This window comes from Lygodium microphyllum, chromosome 20 (genome assembly GCF_053477565.2).
Source record: "Lygodium microphyllum isolate KBCC chromosome 20, Lygodium_microphyllum_v1.1.10, whole genome shotgun sequence".
Taxonomy (NCBI): domain Eukaryota; kingdom Viridiplantae; phylum Streptophyta; class Polypodiopsida; order Schizaeales; family Lygodiaceae; genus Lygodium; species Lygodium microphyllum.
The window spans coordinates 107593996-107614510 of NC_141154.1; the positions used below are offsets into that span (position 1 = coordinate 107593996).

At 39.9% G+C, this 20515-nt stretch overlaps 1 protein-coding gene across 2 annotated transcripts in view; it reads left to right on the forward strand.

Moving 5' to 3' along the window:
• The window catches only part of LOC148019234 (nicotinamide/nicotinic acid mononucleotide adenylyltransferase-like), a 134297-nt gene extending 114388 nt beyond the window's left edge, over nucleotides 1-19909 (forward strand). The window contains exons 6-13 of one of the 2 annotated variants that reach the window (XM_087660826.1): nucleotides 5374-5453; nucleotides 13613-13698; nucleotides 16739-16822; nucleotides 16937-17021; nucleotides 17179-17258; nucleotides 17526-17627; nucleotides 17882-17937; nucleotides 19400-19909. In XM_087660826.1, coding sequence (XP_087516952.1) covers nucleotides 5374-5453; nucleotides 13613-13698; nucleotides 16739-16822; nucleotides 16937-17021; nucleotides 17179-17258; nucleotides 17526-17627; nucleotides 17882-17937; nucleotides 19400-19487 — 661 coding nt within the window. In that variant the 3' untranslated portion in view covers nucleotides 19488-19909. The remainder of the gene's footprint in view (nucleotides 1-5373; nucleotides 5454-13612; nucleotides 13699-16738; nucleotides 16823-16936; nucleotides 17022-17178; nucleotides 17259-17525; nucleotides 17628-17881; nucleotides 17938-19399) is intronic. The other variant, XM_087660825.1, reaches the window with a different exon arrangement.
• Nucleotides 19910-20515: the final 606 nt, after the last annotated feature.

Sequence of the window (20515 nt, forward strand, 5' to 3'; positions counted from 1 at the left end):
GGAAAATCAACCACCTCCACCCAAATTGGGCATGCTTGCCTCAACACCTCCTGAAACTCGGCCATAGGCCTCCAAGGGACTATATGTACTAGCTGGCCATCCATGAACAAAGGAATGCATTGCATAATGATGGCCCGCACTTCCAAGGAATGAAAAAGAACCTCAAAAAACCCCCTCGGTCCATCATAAATTTCTTCAACAAGAGGGGCCTGCACATGTCGTGAAGCATCATCTTGGCACTGTTCAACAGTGAAAAGCATGGATTGCAACCAAGCACAAATCGTGGTTATCAAGGGAGTCCATGTAAAGTACAAGATGGTTGCCCTCTCACAGAAAGCAACAATCTACTGTAAGACCAGGTTAGTTTCCATGACTGCAACTACATAATCCCCATCCGGTAAAGAGTTAGCTTTACCCTCATTAGCATGGACATAATGCGACATAAGAAGATTGGCAATGGCCAACATGAATTGAAGATACCCATCAGTGTGTGACCAAGTATGAACCTCTCGCTAAGCCAAATTTGGGGGACATAAGACTGTTTCTTCGACCGATATCCTATAGCATTTACCCATCTCATCCCCATCCATCAACCGTCCGGAGTCTTTAATCGACAAATCACCATCCGAGTCTGCTAGATCTTTGTCATTCCCATTCCCTATATGCTGGTCGAGGAAGGCCATATCGATACCATTTGACACTTGCAGATTCTCCATAGCAGAACTTGATACTGATCACAAACTTCTTTCTGAACCCTCATTGATTGAGTTAGATCTAAGCTCATATTGACTCCTTTGGGCCTTGCATGAAAACTCCTTACGCAGGTGCAATAACTTTGAACGGTCCATTCTACACATAAGCAGACTGTCACCTGTTGTAGGTTGGCAGTCCACAGGTCTTCTCGCTCTCTCTCCTTCTCACTCTGTCTGTCAGTCGGGCGTCCTAGAAAAAAAGGAGCATGCGTCACAACAATGTGTCTGTAGTATGGCGAAACGTTACGTTATGGGGTAGGAGCATGTGTCACATCAATCTATATCTGACAGCCTGCACAGGTCCATGTGACGGCAAAGAAGCTGATGTGCAGATCAAATGGGCGGCGCTAGGGCTTGGTGCACAAGGGATCGTTCATCCTCTCTCTCTCTCTCTCTCTCTCTCTCTCTCTCTCCATGAGCGATTCCACACCAAACTTGGAACACATATGAATTGTACCCAACCTATATACCATTTTGACATTTTGTACCCACTCAATTAGTTTATCATAGCATTAGATGGTAGCTTTACTGGGACCTGAAAAGTTTCCGAGACATTTTATATGTAACGTTTTGGTCTCATAGGCCAACTTGGCCTTTCACAGACGTCAATATAACTTTCTTTCTTCTTTTTTTCTCTCTTGCGCGCGCGTCACCTTCTCACCTGCCTACCACTTGACCATGCCTCCTACCCGTTCGCCATTTACACACTCACCTATCCATCACTTGCTCATTTTTATGCCACCTTCCTGTGTCACCTCCCCCCCCCCCCCCCCCCGGTGTCTGTTCGCTATTTGTCAATTGTTTCTTTTTTATGTGGCAGTAGTCACTTCGTCACAAGAACATTCATTAGTGACATTGTGAGAAAGGTAGTCGTTAGCAGCATTATCAAAAAGGTGCAACTCATACTTTGTTAGAGTTGTGCGTCAATAGCTTTCAAGCTGTTGTTCTCTCTAACATGGTGTTGAGCTAAAAATGCATTAGCTTCACTTAAACAGGCCCAAAACATGCTTAATTAATTACACACTCACCTATCCATCACTTGCTCATTTTTATGCCACCTTCCCGTGTCACCTCCCCCCCCCCATTGTCTGTTCACTATTTGTCAATTGTTTCTGTTTGATGTGGCAGTAGTCACTTCGTCACAAGAACATTCATTAGTGGCATTGTGAAAAAGGTAGTCGTTAGCAGCATTATCAAAAAGGTGCAACTCATACTTTGTCAGAGTTGTGCGTCAATAAATTTCAAGCAATTGTTCTCTCTGACATGATGTTGAGCTAAAAATGCATTAGCTTCACTTAAACAGGCCCAAAGCATGCTTAATTAATGAAGTAACCTTGTTTATATAAAAGAAATGCATTCCTAGAGAGTATTTGTGTTCCATAAGCAAAAACCCACTTGGGAGGGCCCAAGCTTTCTATAAATAGGTATGATGCACTCCATTCAGCTAGATATCTCGTTTTTGTAGGTTTTAGGTTTTTTCAGCTTGCTGCCCACACCCCTTGCGCGGTGGACATCGCAGTCTCAACTATCTTTTGCTATCATCTACAATCTAGCACCTGTTTCCAGCCTTCCATCTACAGTTTGCAGCTGTTTACAGCAGAGCGACTGTTGCTGATCACTCTCCAGCTGCCGCTTGCTCAGTTTTGTCTATCCTGCCTGCTATCGCTGCTGTTTTTCTCTCTCCTCAGTCTATCGCAGCAGATTTTCTCTCTCCTCAGCCTATCACAGCAGATTTTCTCTCTCCACTGCCTATGCTTGCAGATTTTCTTTCTCCTCTGCCTAGATTTAGCTGATTTTCTCTCTCCACAGCCTGCATTTGCTGTTTTTCTCTCACTATAGCCTACGTTTATTGCACATTCTCTCTCTAGACTATCGTCTGCTTCAGGTCCATCCATACACAGGCTACATTTATTGTTCAACATCCGGAGGCCTTGCTGCAATTCGGGATCCGTTTGAAGTACGACACACTCTCCTACTCATCACCCCTGCCTTGATCCTTGAGATACAGGAGTTCGAGGTTCAGTATTCATTCACTGCATAGTGTGTTTGCTGCATGAGCATTGTATATTCAGCAATCATATCACTTCATTTATTTTATGTGTTCATTGTCTCGGAGTTACCCTAATCCTAATTGTGCTCTTTTATGAGTCTGTGCTTTGTTGTACGGTTTTTGTTTGTGTTTCTATGTTAGGGTATTTCTTTACACATGATAGTAGCAGGTGCTCATTAGCCTTTTGCCTTGCCTTGCCCACATGGCATGTCTCAACTTTTGCCCATTTCATAGTCCCCCAAAATAATGTAGGGTCACTTGGGCGCCTGAAAACAAGTATGCTTGAACCTGTCCGAGCATACCTCACTCAATCACTCAATTCTTTGATTTGGTAGGCCCGAGGTATGTGATTGCAAGCCAGAGCTTTGTGCCGAATTGAGTAATTAAAGCAAGATGACTTTATATAGTGAGATGGAATCAAGCAACGGCAATGCCTTTCAGTATGGAAGAAGAAAATGCATTGTTGATAAGTCTCACATGATAGACAGCAAGCTAAAAATGTTGCTATATGGAAAGAATGCAGAACCTTCAAGGCAAAATGAGGGTGATGAACAAGTACCTTTGAGGTGGACATCATGGCAACTTTGAATAAGCTTGATGCAAAGGATTGCAAGAATTTGGAGCAATACAATAAGAAGTTTTGGGATGCATTGCTTCCTATCACTTCTTATCGTCCGGCATCCCTTCATGAACAAGTGGAAAAATTTGTGTGTCGGCAGCCCAAAGGAATCTGGGATTTTTGCATAAAATCCACCATGTTTAGCATGTCGTAGCTCATAGAGATTGTTGTTATAGCCGATGCTTGGCTATGTGGAAAGGATTTAGGCTTCCAAGAGACTGGAGAGAAGCTAAACAAAAAGTTGTTTAAGGCTAAGAAAAGGTAAAGATATGAAAATTAGCCTAAAAAGAGACCAGAACAGCAAAGAAAGGGTTAGAAATCATTGGCACACTATAGGAAATTGATGGCTGCAAATAAATGCTTTTATTTGTGAGTTGAAGGGTTATATTTCGGATATGTGCATAGCGAAGAGTTCTTTACTCTTCCACTTGAAGATTGAAGAATCAATGGGTAATGAATTTTTAGCTCAACATGATCCACAAGACAAGATTGACCAAGTGAAAGGGCAGCCTTTTATGTATAGATTTGTGGATCCTCCCAAATTAGGGCTTAGCTTATGAGACAAAGACACTTTCTAGGAGAGTTTGGTAATAACATGTTTTGAGGCTGTTTTAAAGAGCTTATTGAATGGTTAAAGCTTGCAATATATTTGTGAACTGAACAAGACGATGGATCCAAAGGTTTGGTGGCACTTGTTCATGGGCCACATCACGAAGTTAGTGGGTTGCTGCTTGTATGATGTTCTACTCAAGATGTTTCCGTTCCTCCTCCTCTTCGTGATTTCTCCTTACCTGTTTCTACAGACTTTTCCTCCTCGGATGCAGCCTTCCATTTTTACTTGCTCGTTTAATAATGATATTTCTTCTTCCTTCCTCATCCAAGGTGGCTGATCTCCACAGCATTGGCTTTGATTCTTACTGTTGTTTTGTATCCCACTCCAATCATCCAATTTCCATTATGTGGTTGTTGTCTCCCTCAGCTAAATGCTGCCCACCCTTCCCAATCGCTTTTATGCACAACCTACAGTTGCCTGTCATCATCCAATGGACTGCATTTGTTCCTAGACTACTGACGTGATCAGATTCCTGCTATTGGAGCTGCCCATCTGCTACCTGCCTGATGTAGCAAGATTTCATGTTGTTGTATCTGCATTTTCTTCAGCATCTCCTCCAACACCTACTACCCAGCCTACCTTAGTATTGCCAATTGCACCAATCTGTGTCACCTTCGACTCCATCCTGCGTTTTTGTTGCTCCAGCTGATGTGCAAGTGTTGGTCATGATTTGTATCAATCAGGTTGTCTCCTTGACATCATCAGCACTTGTTTTGCCTTCTCCAACTAGTTGTTCTCTTGCTTCTAGTGGATCATCTTACGCTGACACTTGTCTTTATAACTGTGTTTTGGCTGCCTGTCCACTTCTCCATCATTCTTTGCTCCAATTGGTAAAGTCTGGACTCGGGATCTATCTCTGTGAACGATCTGCCTGATTCCCAAGCATGCATTTGCATCATATCAGATGGCATTGGATATAGTATAAGAAATCCTAATATGAAGACCTACCAATTGTAGTCGAGTTCAACAAATGCAAACGAAACTTGTATGTTCAGCCAAGTGGTTCTCATTTTTTACCAATGGCAATCTCATGTCTATAGTATAGCTAAGGGTTAGGATGTTCAAAAGATGTGAGATAATTTCTCATAGGAATGTCATGGACTTTTAATCTCATATTTGAGGTTATTTTTCTAATTGCTTTATATCTTTCCTTGTAAGTCATTGTTGTGACAAATTTACAAATTATAGTTCCACTTTTTTGAATGGGTTTCTTTGCTTTTAGCCATCACTAGGTTATTTTTCTATTTCTTAATTGCTTTATATCTTTCCCTGTAAGTCATTTTGTGATAAATTTACAGATTGTAGTTCCACATTTTTGAATGGGTTTCTTTGTTTTTAGTCATCACAAGGTGGTCCAAGTAGCTTTGGTTGCAGCAGGTAGCTTCAATCCACCAACATACATGCATTTGAAAATGTTTGGTATGTGATACCTCTCTCTCTATGTGTGTGTGTGTGTGTGTGTGTGTGTGTGTAGATTGTTATCATATTAAAAAGCTATAGATGTACAATTTTCCATCAACCTGACATACAAAAGCCATATGCACATCTAAAAGAGCAAACTAGAAGCCATACAACCATCAGCAAAAACTTATTGAAGCCCCATCCTAAACATTGTGAGGTTCTTGCACCATCATGGAAAAGAGAAGAAAAAGAAGAAGAAGAGTAGTATATTAATGTCTGTCAAAGGCCAATGTGGCCTCTGAAACAAGACGAATACACACAATGAACTAACTGTCATTTAAAAAGGTGAAAGATGAGCCTATGAAACTAGAGGTTAGGCCATACTCTTGTAAGAGTATATATATGATACAAATGTCTATGTAGGCCATAGTCACTAAGCGGAGGAGGGGGGGTGGGCAGGGGAGAGAGAGCGATGAAAGTCTCCAGTGAAGGATGTTGGCGGGTGATCTCCCACTTGCTGTGGCCCTCTTGGGACACATTATTCAAATGGCTCTTTCTTTTCTCATACTCCAGCTGAGGAGACCTCTAATCATAGTTATCTGACTTAATTGATCACTCGAGGCATATGGTCTCTTGAGAATCTGAGACCAGCCTTCCTTGTGCAACAGGGTGGTAAATCCATGATTTAAGTAATTACAATAACAATGAATGAATGAATGAATGGGCCAAATCAACACTTATCAATCAAACAAGACAGCCGACACCCATTGACCCCAAATCTCGGTACCCCTTGTGGTCTTTCTTTAATCTTTATTCTAGAATCAGATTGTACGAGAGAGAGAGAGAGAGAGAGAGAGAGAGAGAGAGAGGTCTGAGAGAATGGGGGACTAGGCTGAGAACTCAGAATACATGAGAGCTCCTTCAGCCAATTACTCCGAATACGGCCAAGTTGGTTCAACTAAAGTTAGCCCAACCCCTAGCAAACCAAAGCACCATCTCTACCAAATTTGGAATCACTTGCTCTATAGAACAACCAGCAGCATTAATCCTCAATTGCTCATTGTTTCTAAATGGCTAGGCAGCAAATTGAGTCTTCAACAATTGCATGCTAGTCACCCTTGCTGCAAATGACCAAATCTCTTCAAATCTGCTATCAGTAGCAACAATCCTTCATGCATGATTGAGATTTTCTGGCACACATTCAAAGACAGGTATATGAAGGCTAATTTTTGTTGAATTCAGGTCTGAATCAGCAATTTCAATGTTGAAATGCTTCAGGTTCAGAAATCCAGCTTTATGTGGTCTCTGGACTGTGAGAAAATTAGCAGCAGCAGTCACATGCCCTTCTTGATGCTTCAAGTGCAATTGCGAGTCCCAAAGATGGCCACATCAGATTGTTTGCTGCCCAAGGAGTTCTTGATCAGGTTGCTTGAAAAAAGTTCCTAAGGTGTTATCTTGCTGTCAAAATGGTAATTTCTGTTGTGGGCTGCTGCAATTGCTCTCTTTGGTGCTGCCCAAGTGCCCTAGCTAGCCGAAGAATGACTTCTGCCAGCCTTGCATCATATCTTGTCTTGTTGCATGCCAAGTGGCAAACTTGCCCATGTAGAACTCAGCCCCTAGACTCAATTACCAGCCAATAATTAATTGAGAAATTTCAAAAATACTTGGCCTCACCTAAGTATTGGCAAGTGCACAATCTCAATTTTAAATTTATAATCCCTACAAACATGAAAGTGTTGAAACTTTCATAAAATGAGTCCAGGACATTAAATATTTTAATTATCTAAGTGCCATGATACCAAAACTCATTCTCAATGGCATATTTCATGTCTTTGACCAAGATATGTCTCCAAGCACCCATTGGCACCTATCCATTACAACTTCTACCAAAGTCCCCCATTGCCCAAGCCATGTCTTTTATGCATCATGACTGCTCTTCTTCTAGGAGCAAACTGACCAATTGAAGAAAGGTAAGTGGCTGCAGAGAAATTCTCATGGTGAGATTTAAGGCCGTGTGAAAAGCCAAGGTGGCAAGGAATTCAAAGTAGTGGAGATCATTTGTGCATCAAAATAATACTCATCTACATTCCTTAGTTGCTCACATAAGTCGTGAATTTTGTTAAGATGATCTTGCATGGCATCACCTTCATCCATCTCCATATTCTCAAGCTCTTTTTTCAAGAAAGAGATGCATGTCTCATTTTTTCCGGCAAACATCAGCTCACGTGTAAGCCATGCTTCGCGTAAAGAAGCAAGAGACTGTATTTGTGGGATTATAGACCGTATGTGTGGGTAAAAGCCCTTTGCTGTAATTCAAATTTTTGAGTTCAAAAAAATGAATATGTCTCTGTTACCTCTTATTCTGGTTACAAGAGCTAGCAAGCATGGAGGAGTTGGCAGAGGGACAGTCATAAGTGAGTAGTTGGAGGAGACATGCCGGTTGTTCAGGTGGCAGGTTGCAAGCGGAGCCTAAACGAAGCTGACAAGTGGCGGAGCAATAGACAGAGCAAGCGATTCAAGTGGCAAGTTTGCTAACGGAATATGTGCAAGTGTCTCCTGTGCTGGTGGACTAGGAGGTAGGGGAGTTACTGGTAGCTAGCGACCAGGTGGCAGAGCTGCTAGAAGCTAGCGTTGGATTGTTGGCGGAAGCTGCATGTATGAACGGGCGGCAAGAGCAGCAATGGCCAATGGCTGCAAATGGCGGCTTGAGCCGGAGCTTGCCCACTGCTCTGATACCAAATGTGAGGAATGGAGGATCAAAGCTTAACTAAGAGTACTTAGTTGACAATGGAGAGTGAGAGAGTGAAAATGTAGCACAACTCCCAATGCAATTACCAAGAGTGTAATGAAAGTACAAAGTACAACCCTTAAACCTCAGGTTTGTTAATGTGTGTTTATGCTTGAAAGGTGTAAAACACAATAAGTGATCGAACTGTATAACATGAGCACATAAAATAGAAGATAATGTAACTGGGGAAAAAGACCACTCATAAGGAGAGTAAAAAGTGCCCCAATGTCCTACCATGGATCATCGACACTCCTCTGTGAGCGTAGGGGTGAGTCAAATCCAATCCAGAGTAGGCTGCATCAAATTGAAAGACTCAAACTACACACTTTTGCCACCGCCATTATAATCCTTCGGCATACCTACGGGAGTCAAATTATCATAAATAGGCTGCTGCAAAAAGAATGCATTTGATGTATTTACATGGTAACTAGCAATCCTTGGGGGTGCATATACTATGGTAGGCTTTGTGCCCTAGGTATCATGCCTATGCTGCCATATATGGGATAAGGCATTCTGCTTGCATTACCTAAATACATTGGGTGTTGTGAGCCATGCTTTGGCTACTGCATACCATAGGAAATTGAGCCATACATTCCCGTATGCAGTGCCTATCCAACCATAGCATGAAAAATGGTACCTCCACCAAAGTATCATTTGCATTTGCACTTGCTGACCCACGGGTACCAACTGTTTGTGCTCATGAGGCCATTTTGGGCTCTTCCAAACAAGGCTTAGGTATTTCCTTTGATTCTTGTGGTTGCCCCAAAGTCGTAGAATGTGTCTTCTTCTCTTTGCCTTTGTTTTCCTTCCTTGGGGCATTCACGAATCGAGAAAATTTGGGATCCTTTGCCAATTCAACATAAACATTTGCTGCTGTATGCATTCGACCCTTGAAGCTATCATCGAATTCTTCAGCTCCTTGTTGGTCATCAACCTCTTTATGCATTGGAGTGTCAACATTTGGGTCATTTCCCACATTTTCAGCTTGTTGTCCATGTTGAGAACCATGCCTAGCATTGGTCATTGCATTTTTCCCTTCATCACATGATTGACCAATGAGTGATGCATCCTCTCCACTTGATCCCATATCACCATGTGAAGACATGCTTGCTGTAATTCACTATTGAGAGAAATTTCAGAACTAATGCAATAGTCCCAAGTTGCAATCAAGTGCCCCGAGCAATGGAACCATGAAACCAGCTTTCCTTCCATGGATGGGTGGTTATTGAAACCGGTCTATGACTCACATAAAGTGGTAGTTCCTTCAATTAACACCTGGCCTTTTCACACACACATACAAACAGAGGCCTCACTCCCTCACTCAACACCAAATTGGCCCCGAAGACCAGTGTCCCTCTCGGTATTTCTTTATCAATTAAAAGATGGAAAGTTACAAAAATGAAATGTTCCAAAATACATAACCTGTGAACAGTTGGTTTTCATCTTTTTTTAGTAAATCCCAGCTGTATAAGGACAGTACACCATGACCAGAACAACATCCCTTTTAGAAAAGCATTTTTTGTGACCATAACTCAATAATTCATGTGCAGAATTGTAGTTTGCAGTACTTTTTGTATTTACTGTTTTTACCATCCAGCATATCTAGAATATCCCTTTTACCTTGGCATCATTCCAGCAATAAAACAGTCCCACAAACAACACTAAATCAGAGCTGAAAAACCCTATTCCCGTGTGGCATGGTCATCACTTTCTTTAGTTCTTGCATTGGAGAATCCAATGGCTACTCCTAAACCTGGACAATGAGGCTCTTGTCTCAACAAAAGTGCAAAGAAAACACAAAACTGTACCTTCAATGGAATCGGCCTATCATGCAGAGCATTTCCTCTGAGAATAGAGAGAGTTGACTAGAGGGAGCAAGCTTTACCTCCATACACGAGTCATAGATGAAGTACTCTTCATAGCTGATAAACTTGCGGCAATCTACCCTCAACTCCTCAAAATTTCACTCTCAGATCTGCCCCTCATGCCTATTACTTTTTTTCTTTAATGCTCTCTCTTTCTTTTGGGAATTTATGCCACATGGCATTCATGTAACAATTTTCCCGTTTAAACCTTCTGGTCTAAAATTCTCTATGATCGGTGCAAAATTTGACCTCGGCATAAACTAGAGAATTAATCCTCGTGTAAAAATGAAGATAATGACGTGAACTGATTCTGGGGTCCAAAAATAGTAACTCCTTAAATTTTAGGGATGGTGACCCTTGCATTCCTCAAGTTGTTCTGAGCAACTTTTATCATTGCAACCACATCAAAAAGTGTAATGTGGCTCGGTTACGGTGACTTTTATTCCATGAGCATTCTCACATGTGAATCTTTTATCTTGGCCAGGCTCCTTGTCCTGCACCATCTCCAGTAGCTAAGTACACAGTCCTAAATCACTGGCATTCTATTCTTCAGTGTCCATTCAATATAGTACCAATCCTAAAGCTCAGACAAACCATTAGTCCAATTAGTCCCAACAGCTAGCTCTTGTGGCCATGCAAAGATCCCGGCTTAATCCAAGAGAACTCTGGGGGTAAAAAGCAATAGTAATTAAAGAAAAGAGAAATAAAATATTTATATAAGTAAATAAGGAAAGCAACTGCAATAAGTATCACCACCTGGTGACAGTTATTCCTTGATTACAACTTAGTTACAGCAGCAACATTTATCACAAAACTGAGAAATGTAAATTAACTGACAATCTAGAACAATGGACACCATGTTGGCCCCAAAACTAACGCCCCTTTCGATATTTCTTTAACTTAACTAAAGAAGGATGTACAATGGGGTTTTTCCAATCTCTTATGGTGTTCCAACTCCCCTTGCTATCCAAAATGACTAGCAAGTTTTCAATCTAATTTGCCCCTTGATTCAGGTAGTCAATTAGCCTTCACCCGCTTTGATGAAGATGGAAAATGCCCCAAATTCATTGAGTTGTTAGTTGCTTCACTTGAATTTGATTGAAAATAGCTTCAGCTCTATCGAATCCAAGTTTTGGAACTTCCAATTTTTAGCATGCTTCCCAAGGTTACTACTAAAGCCTAATTTCTGTTATAGATTAGGGTTTACAGTAGAGAAATCTGAAATTTCTCAGCCTTTAGTGATCTCAATGCTGTAATCTTTCGAAGAAGACTATAGAGATGCAGAGAGATGAGAGAGAATGCTAAAGAGAGAAAATTTTGACTTTTTTCGCGCAAAACTGAAGAAAATCAATCATTTACTACTGCTGCCCTATCTCAACAACCCCTAGATGCTATGGCCTGCTACACATTAGTCTTCTCTCTTGCCCTTGGCTGCCTCAAAAGGTCTTCCAATGGCTACACATCAGACCAGCAACATCTCCTCTCTCTCTCTTGCAAGCTCAATATACTAAGATGCCTCTCTCCAGTTGCTAAAGAAAATTTTCAGTCTTGCATGGGCATTTTCGACAAGTGGCAGTCTTTTCAAATGGTTTTTTTAACATTATCCATAATTAAATATGAATTTTCAGTCTTTAAATGCTGAAAATTAATCTAATAATTATTTCAGTGCCTAAAAAAATAATCTAATTGGACAATAATTAAATTGGCTAGGCAACTCCCATTCCGGAGTGTCTTTGCACCATCTTTGACCATCAAATCGGTATTAAGTATCATTAAACGCCACTTTTCTAGTGTCACTAACTAACACTTAATGCCAAATGAATGACCTAGGCCAACTGGCACCAGATACCACCAAGTACCTGTGCAGCATAACTTATAGCAACTTTTTCCTTTCACATCCCGCGATTTCCTTGGGTCCCGAGCTCATAAATTTACTCTAACCCTAGTTACACCTCACATGTGCAACATTTACTTAACCACGTGATTAAAAATTAATCCACATGTTAGGTGAGGTTTCAAAAATACATGTCCTCATGACAAGTATCCTTCTCAGACGATAGTTATTGGTATCCAAAGGGCGAGCCTGGTGGATATCATTCGAAATGAGATAGAGGCTTCCATGCTAGCAAGCTTGCAGCTGCAAAAGGGAAAGCATTGTAGCAATAGTTTTTACTTGCGTAGTATGAAACTTTGGAATGTAAAGAGCATTTCATTTAGTAGTAACAATATAGAATGAACAAGCAACACTCAATGGCTAGTGCTATCCATGTATGTAAGGATTATACAGTTTTCTTCACTGGTCATACTCATAGATCTCGGGTTATGTTGGCTCTCCATATGTCTTCAAAATTGGCCCTGATCAGATGGAATTCCTGCATGTTGGCTACTGTAGATGTCCACCTTTTGGCATTCATAGCTTTCTCCAGCTCAGTCCTGTTACACTAGCACTTGATAAGATACTTGATTAAGTGCAAAGAACACCTAGAAACCATCAAATACCTACAACATCATATATGACACCAGCAATACAAGAAAATGGCAGCTGGCTCACACAAATCACGTACATATATTATATATGTAAAGAGCGTAGGTCAATGAGAGGTTATACAGGGCTGCATCACCGAAAGATACTCCTATATGTGGAATAAATACAGGCTCAAGCAGAGACATGCATGGAAGAGAACTTCAACATGGGAGCATGCTGTAAACAGCATCATTTAGGCTGAAATCTCCAGTGAGTTTGGGTCCAAATGAGCATTCCTTTCTCCACAGCAATCATGACCATATGGGCTTTTCATATGCTGCTGAAAAGAAGGAAGCCAAACCACCAGGTTGGCTGTCCAAATAGGCAGCAAAAGGTTTACCGGTTGGCCGCTGCACTTGCTGCTATTTTATCATCATCTATGGCTGCTCTCCCGCATGGAAACTCTCCATCTTGGCCTCACTATATAGTCACACTGTGCGCTACTATCCCTCAGCCTACATCCCTTCCTGATTTCCTATCCCCTGACTATGGGGATAGCCTGTATGAGTCTGACACTTGCTTTCACTTGCATCCTTTGCTTTGTGCAAACTCTCTATATCATCCACTTGGCACCCTATGAGTGGGCATTCCAGAAGGCTTCATCTACTAAGGTCTAATCATTAATGTCAAGCACAAAAGGACCTTTCAGTGACCTAAACCAAATGCCCGACTCAAGATGACTATGTCAAGCACATGCCTAAATACTTAAAAAGAGATATGCAGGAATGGAAAATTTATATCATTGGGTGAATATAGGCCCAGGTTAGGGGTACTTTATAATATTGCCATCACACAAAAGACGGAAGAGCTAAGCTATAGATATTTGCTTATTTATGTACAGTCCCAGAATGGGCAACTTTTGATAATATCAATGCGATACTTGTCCACAAACCACCAACTTATAATATCTTCATACTCTATTTTTAAAAGTAAACAATCAAGCTTAAAAGTAAGCAATTATCCAAAATTACTAATCTTGTTGAATCTTGCTGTCTTTCAGATCTAGGAAGAGATGCTGTGATCTCTCATGGATTTCATTTCTTGGGTGCTTATATGTCTCCTGTAAATGATGGTTATGGCAAACCAGTAAGTTGTTTTTGGTAAATGTCTTTGGAGCTATGATTATCTTACACTCTTATTCTGGATCTAAAATATTTATTGTGGATCTCATTTCTTGGATGGTTATATACATGTCTTCAATAAACGAGGGTTATGGCAAATCAGGTAGTTGTTTTGGTGAATGATTGCCACTGTCTTACACAATTCTTAGGCATCTTGTAAGCTATCTCAAGGTATACGCATTCGATATCTTCAAATTGTGCTTCAAAATGTATCCTCGCATATAGAGGCTTCCATCTCAATGCATCATGCTATCGTTTACAGTCACAAATGCAGGTTATTTTACATCGGTTTTCACTAAATAGTTCTTCTACATCTAACAACTCACATTGGCAGGTATGTTGCCAACATCTACACGCATCTATACTCTTGTCAAATTGTTGGTAACTTGAAGCAGCACCTGGGCTTCTTCAATAGATTCAAGTCGTAGCTAAATCCAATTCAATGTTTCATAACAGATGATTTCAATTCCAGCATGGATAATGAATGAAAGAATCAAAGCCATGTCTTCAGAAAGATAGTTCTCATAGATAAGAGCAAAGATATGAATTCAACCAGTGAATACTAAAATTTTGCAGTATTAAGCTTGACAAAATTTGGCCTCGGCCTTACCAGGTAGTGGCTCATCTTGTTTACTACAAGCAGGTCCTCTACTTTGGAGCGGATAGTAACAGAGAGACTAAAAGAATCGAGACAAAAAAGAAAACTGGAAACTGTTCTATCTGATTCTGAGCTGGTCTTACCAGTAGGGCAACCTGTATTGATGGGGTTCTACATGCCAAAATCTTAGTCTCAGCCTAGGGATCCCATGTCTGTTTTTTTCTAACATTGTCTGCATTTTTTCACCAAAAAACTCTTGACAAAGCTTCCCTTTTTCACTAAAACCAGAATAGCAGGAGTTCTGATCCAAAACCTGCCAAAGGCAACCTGTAGCTTGCTCTCCACTTGTTAAGCTCTCCCATGGAACTACACGGTCTGCATATTTGCTGATGAAATTATTATTTTTTCACCCCAATTAGCTGCTGCTCATATGCACTCCATCCAGATATTCACAACATTACGATGTTGTGGGATGTTGTGGGTGAAACCCACAACATGAGCATACTCAACCCAAAATTTACCTGAGAAACTGATAAAAATAAGATGCCTTTTAGTTTGAAACAAATGCCTCACAACATTTACTGTTTTGGAGGATCACACTGCTGCATTCTGCTGAAATGCAGATTTTTCAGCCTCCCATGTCATCATTTCAGACCATGCCTGTTGAGTTTTCAGCCTACTGTTGCTGCAGAGTTGTCCAACATTAAAACACTGATTTCCGGATGCTGTTCCAATATAGATTGCTGACTGCTTGTTCACATCTAGGATTTGAATGAGTGGTAACACACACTACCATATTGTTCATGATGTCTTTGACTTTGCTTTCAGGTCCTGCACAGCCTGGCCAACTCTCTGAGTGTCCCTGATCCATTTCTTTGAGCTTTCAGCCTTAGTCTGGTTTCATCTGAAGTTGGCACTGATCCTACTTGCCCTGTATTTATTCATTGTATCTTAATTCTCATACCTTGCTTGTGCAAAGGTCATTCTAAAGCTACACTTGGAAAGCTATTAGCTCCAAAAGATAAGGAAGTTCCCAGGTGATTTGCATTTCAAACCCCCCCGGCTTTCCAGAGATGCAGTTATAACTTCGTCATTGCTCTAGCCTCAATCCTTCCCTTGAATGATCAGCTGATCAAGAAGGGTATCCAACCACCACCACAAAAAGAAACATGCAAATAGTCTAAGAAGGAGACATTGGCAGTTTTCCAAATGAATGGTTCTTCTGGAGTCTAGACCTGCTGGAGACATTGGCAGTTTCCCAAAAGAATGGTTATTCTAGAGTCTAGACCTGCTGACCTAAGTCTCAATCCAACCTCTAAAGTGCCCTCCTATGGTAGGGGCCAGGACATTTTCTTCACTGGAATTGATCTATGTACCACCTCTTGCCACAATGTGCTATAACTCTAATATTATGAGGCAATATATAAATGTGCTATCACTCTAATCTTGTGAGATGTCATATTATCAATGCTCATGCATGTCAATCTCCTCTCTCCAAAGCTTGTCATCCTATCTGACAGAATTGGTGAAAGATCTACTCTTGTTGCAGGCAACAGCCATAAGCAAGATGCCCCCTTCAAAGCAACCTATCCATGTCTGGGGTGTGTCTTACTCTTTCCCTCTCCTTCAGATCTCCACTGTAATAGCTTTAGCAACTATTTTCATTGTCACAAGTACCCCTTGAGACCTTGTAGTCTTATCTTTGAAATTCCATAGTGCACCCCATGAAAGAATACCTCTTTCCAAATAGCTGTGCTCTCTTTGAATAAAACTCCCTTCATACAAGAGGAATCTTTAGCCCAAAATGCACTTCGTATCTAATGGGATTCTTTAATATCTTCCTCTCTTTAATTGAACCCAAGATTGTCTGATGCAAGCAAAGAAATTGAACTCGAATAACAATCGCTGCCAAATCTGACCTCAAAACCTCTTTCCAATTCTCTGTCTATAGGGCTCCCAACTCTGGCTGAATCTCCTCCAATTTTTAAGCAGTTTCTTCCAAGACTCCTGTGGAAGAGGCATTGTGGGACTTTGACCTTTGCTTGACCAAATGAAGTCCCTAATGAATTACTTTATTTGTCCAATGGAAGATCTAGAAAAAGCCCGATATGAATTCAAACTTTAACCGCATGGTTACACAAAGAACTTGGTTGTCCTTATAGCCTTTCCTGTAGAGAGAATCGAGCTCTGCTCTATAAACTCAAGAGATGTAGCGCAAAGTGCTGCTCCAAGATGATGTCAATCCTAATGTGGCAACTTGAATACCTTGCTGAGGTGAGGTCGCTAGTCAGGCTCCTGCATATCACAAGGCTAAAAACTGTTGTACATTTTTATGCTAAGGTGTTTTGATTATGTTCCTTTTCCTGGAAAAAGAATATGTTACTAGATGTGATGCTTTACTATGCAGGGCCTAGTTTCTGCACAGCACAGGTTGAGGATGTGTCAGCTTGCTGTTGAAGAATCACCATTTATCATGGTAGATCCTTGGGAGGTATGCACATCCTGTTCTTCTGCTCAATTCTCTTGTAACCCAGATTTTCCCTATTGACCACCATTTTTGCGTGGAGTTTCTAAATGGCTTTTGAATAATTTGTGACTACTGCAGGCTTTGCAGCCAAATTTTCAACGGACACTAAATGTATTAACTCATATAAAAGATGAACTTTGCCTCAATGAGTCTATGAATGAGGGTAAAAGTTTTGGCTTTTGACTGAATTGACCAGAGCTTAATGAATTTAGTGCTTGAAAGATGTGCATTAGAGATGTGTTCCAAATTTCTTAGCAGCAATCTTGATGTAAAGTGGAGTCCAAATTGAAGGTCATCTGGGAATGACTCTGTTTTTATAGGTATGTTGCGGGTCATGCTTCTCTGTGGTGCAGACCTACTAGAATCCTTCACTGTACCAGGTGTTTGGGTTCCAGAACAGGTATCAAGCTTAATCATATAGAAAGTCGTGCACTCTCTTTGTACAAGTTTCACCCACAACTCCAAAGAGATGATAGAAAAACGGGCAGTCACAAGTGGTTTACAAAAGGCCGTCTTAGAATTCTCAGGATGTACTCATCTTGATTATCGAATCTTTTTTGTGCATATTTTTTGTTGTGAAAACAGAGTGATCAAAAGTTGTTATGACAACAATGCCAATGTGATCTCACTTCGAATGCTAATGATCAAAGACTTTATTTATATGCAGATGGAAAATATTCTTCGGGACCATGGCATTGTTTGTATCAATAGAGGGCAAAAAGATTTGAGAAAAATTATTATGGAAAGTGACATGATTGCAAAATATGAGGTATATTTTCAAACTTTTGTAATACTTGCAGATCAGCAAAAGTGTGAAGAAAGCTCTCATTTGGCTTCACCTAACTAAAATACTACATGCCATGAATGCTAAAGAGGAAGTACTTTGTTAGGAGAGTTTGTTCCAATGTTGAGCATTATCTTAGAAGCGGAGAAGTTTACTCGGAACCATCCTTATATTGATGCTTGAACCATTTCACCAATACAGCAAATATAGCAGCTTATTATTTTCAATTATTCTTCCAGGGAAACGTCATTGTAGTTGATGATTTCAACTGTGATATCAGCTCTACAATTATAAGGTGAGATTCAATTATGTTGAGTTTTCATCCGAGAATGTCCAAAGTCTGTGATTTTTGTTTCATATTTTGATTCCTAGAGTAAAGGCAATGCTTTTGACTTCAATGAAAACGAGCACTATCATTGTTGGAGTGGGTGATATGATCGGTTATTGCCATTTAATATAAGAACTCTTGCATAATCAACGCTAGAACAAACGAATATGTCTTCCCCTCAAACTTTTTGACCGTAAGAAGACATCACCTCAAAACTTGAGTATCGTTTTCTGTTTTAAACCAGTTGTGCTTTCCCCTAATCTTAAATTCTCTCAGGAGGTTTTGCCCCTTCACTTCTCTACAATGTGGTTCATAGCACAATTACTCTATGTAATTAAACAATACTCCATTTGTTTTTAGCACGTGTGTCATCAGACCTTGCAGGGGTGTCCACACATCGTCAGGTTCCATTTCTTTTTCCTCCTTCATGTGCACTATAACACTAACACACGATAAATTGTAAATAAGAATAATTCAAATTCAGCCTGACTATTTAAATTGTAAAAAAGATCCCCCACAATTGCACGAGCACATGGCACAATAATCCACATAATTTTGTAAATTGAAAGTAACCCCCGCTTATGGTACTCGCGCACAAGTGCTATATACTCATTCTATTGTAATTAAAAATAAACCCCCTGTTGTCATGCATGCATGCACCTTAATCAATCTTTTAGTCGTCATCTATTCCTCAAACCTCTTGTGCAACTAGGTTCACATGACCCCTTACAGTTTCTTGTACCATTTTATAATTGTTTGGAGCATCAAAATCAAACTTCATAAAACTCTAATCATCCTAACAAATGCCTTATTGCGTATTTTTGTTGACTAGGAAAACCACAGAGAAGCTTTTATTTATCACAAGGATGGTGTGATTCAAAACATTAATTAAATCATCTTTTGTTTGTAGCAAACTGATAAGATTCTAGTCATAATGGATTAACATCTAACTCTAGCTCTAATAAGTTGGACCCATGGAAGCATCCATGGTACACAGCTATGTGGGTGAAGACAAGAGAAAAAGTATAAAATATAGGATTTCACAACACAGTCTCTATTACTTTGAAATATGAGGGATGTGAAACTACTAGATCTACGCAAAACGGCTAAAGAAATGATGAGGCTTTTCAAATGATGACCTTTGTTTTAAAGAAAAACCTCCATAAATAGGAAAATTGGGGTAGCAAAACACCCAAAGGGTTTTTGAGGTTAATGTGATTCTACACCTCATTGGTTGTGTTTTCTTTTCAAGGGCACGTACAAATGTCTAAATGATATGGGTTTTTCTTTGCTTTAGCATGGAATTATGTTACTTAAGTCTACACTTTTCAGTGTCTTCTTACTCTTGCAAATATCCTTAAGTTGCATGTAAAGTTCACTTTTTGTGCTAAGATTCAATTTCAAATGCACTTGTGCATGCCTTGGACAGGGAGCACTTGAGTAAAGGTATGTCCATAGAGCACTTGACTCCACCTAATGTTATCGAGTATATTCGCAAGAAGAACTTGTACAACTAGAATGCTCAAGGTCAACATGTAGCAAATACGTTCAATGCAATTATAAAAGAGGATGGTGGCACTTATATGTTATATACCTAGCAATTCATGTAATCATGGTAGTTTACAATCAACCACAATCACTATTTTTCTATATGAGGAGAGAGATTTTGTTAATGACACATGGAAAATATACAAAGTACAAAAGCCCTATGGGGGGCTACTAATTATGTATCATGAACCCCATAAGGTAAGATACAAAGTGCAAAAAGCTGTATGATGGGCTACTAAGTATGTGTCATGGATACAATGTTTAGTGAAGAAACCAATCTAATGGGTTATAATCTAAATCATGTGTGGTGCTCAATCAAAGAAAGTGCAAGCACCCCATCTCCCCTCATTCGCTTATTGTTGTCCTACAATCTCTCCTATCTCTTGCAAAGAGTCTGATTTTTGGTAATGTTTAGTCACATCTTAGTGAATGTGGATCATATTTTATGGCTTGCCAAGGCTAGGCCATTGTGGTTGTTTTAAAGTGTGCTACGTTTCAAAATTTTGTGTTCTAAATTTATTGAATTGTTAAAGTTTTTGCTATCTACTTGATAGAATGACTGAAGTATTCCACAAAGAGTACAACTTCAAATAGGAAGCAAGTAGCAACAAGTTTAATATTATCCTTGGACTCATTTGGGCTCATAATTATTGCAAGTTTTTTTCAAGCTTGTGGTTGAAGATTGGTAGAGTTTGAAGCTCTCTCTCTAAATAGAACATTCAAGGTCAAATTCATGTTTGCAATGGCTATCTACCACTAACAAATTCAACATGTAAATCTTTATTTCATTGCTTAAGTTTAATCCTTATTTTGTAAGGAATGTGTGTATTGAAGTTGAAGCAATTATTCTTCATAATGTAATTAGAAGCTCTATCTACTACAATTCATTCTTTATAATCACTCAGCTACATTTGATAGAAATTCTCATGTGTTGAGTTTATTCTTGGTATCTTGTAATTGTAAAACTCTATTTTATTTAAATGTTCCAATCTCATGC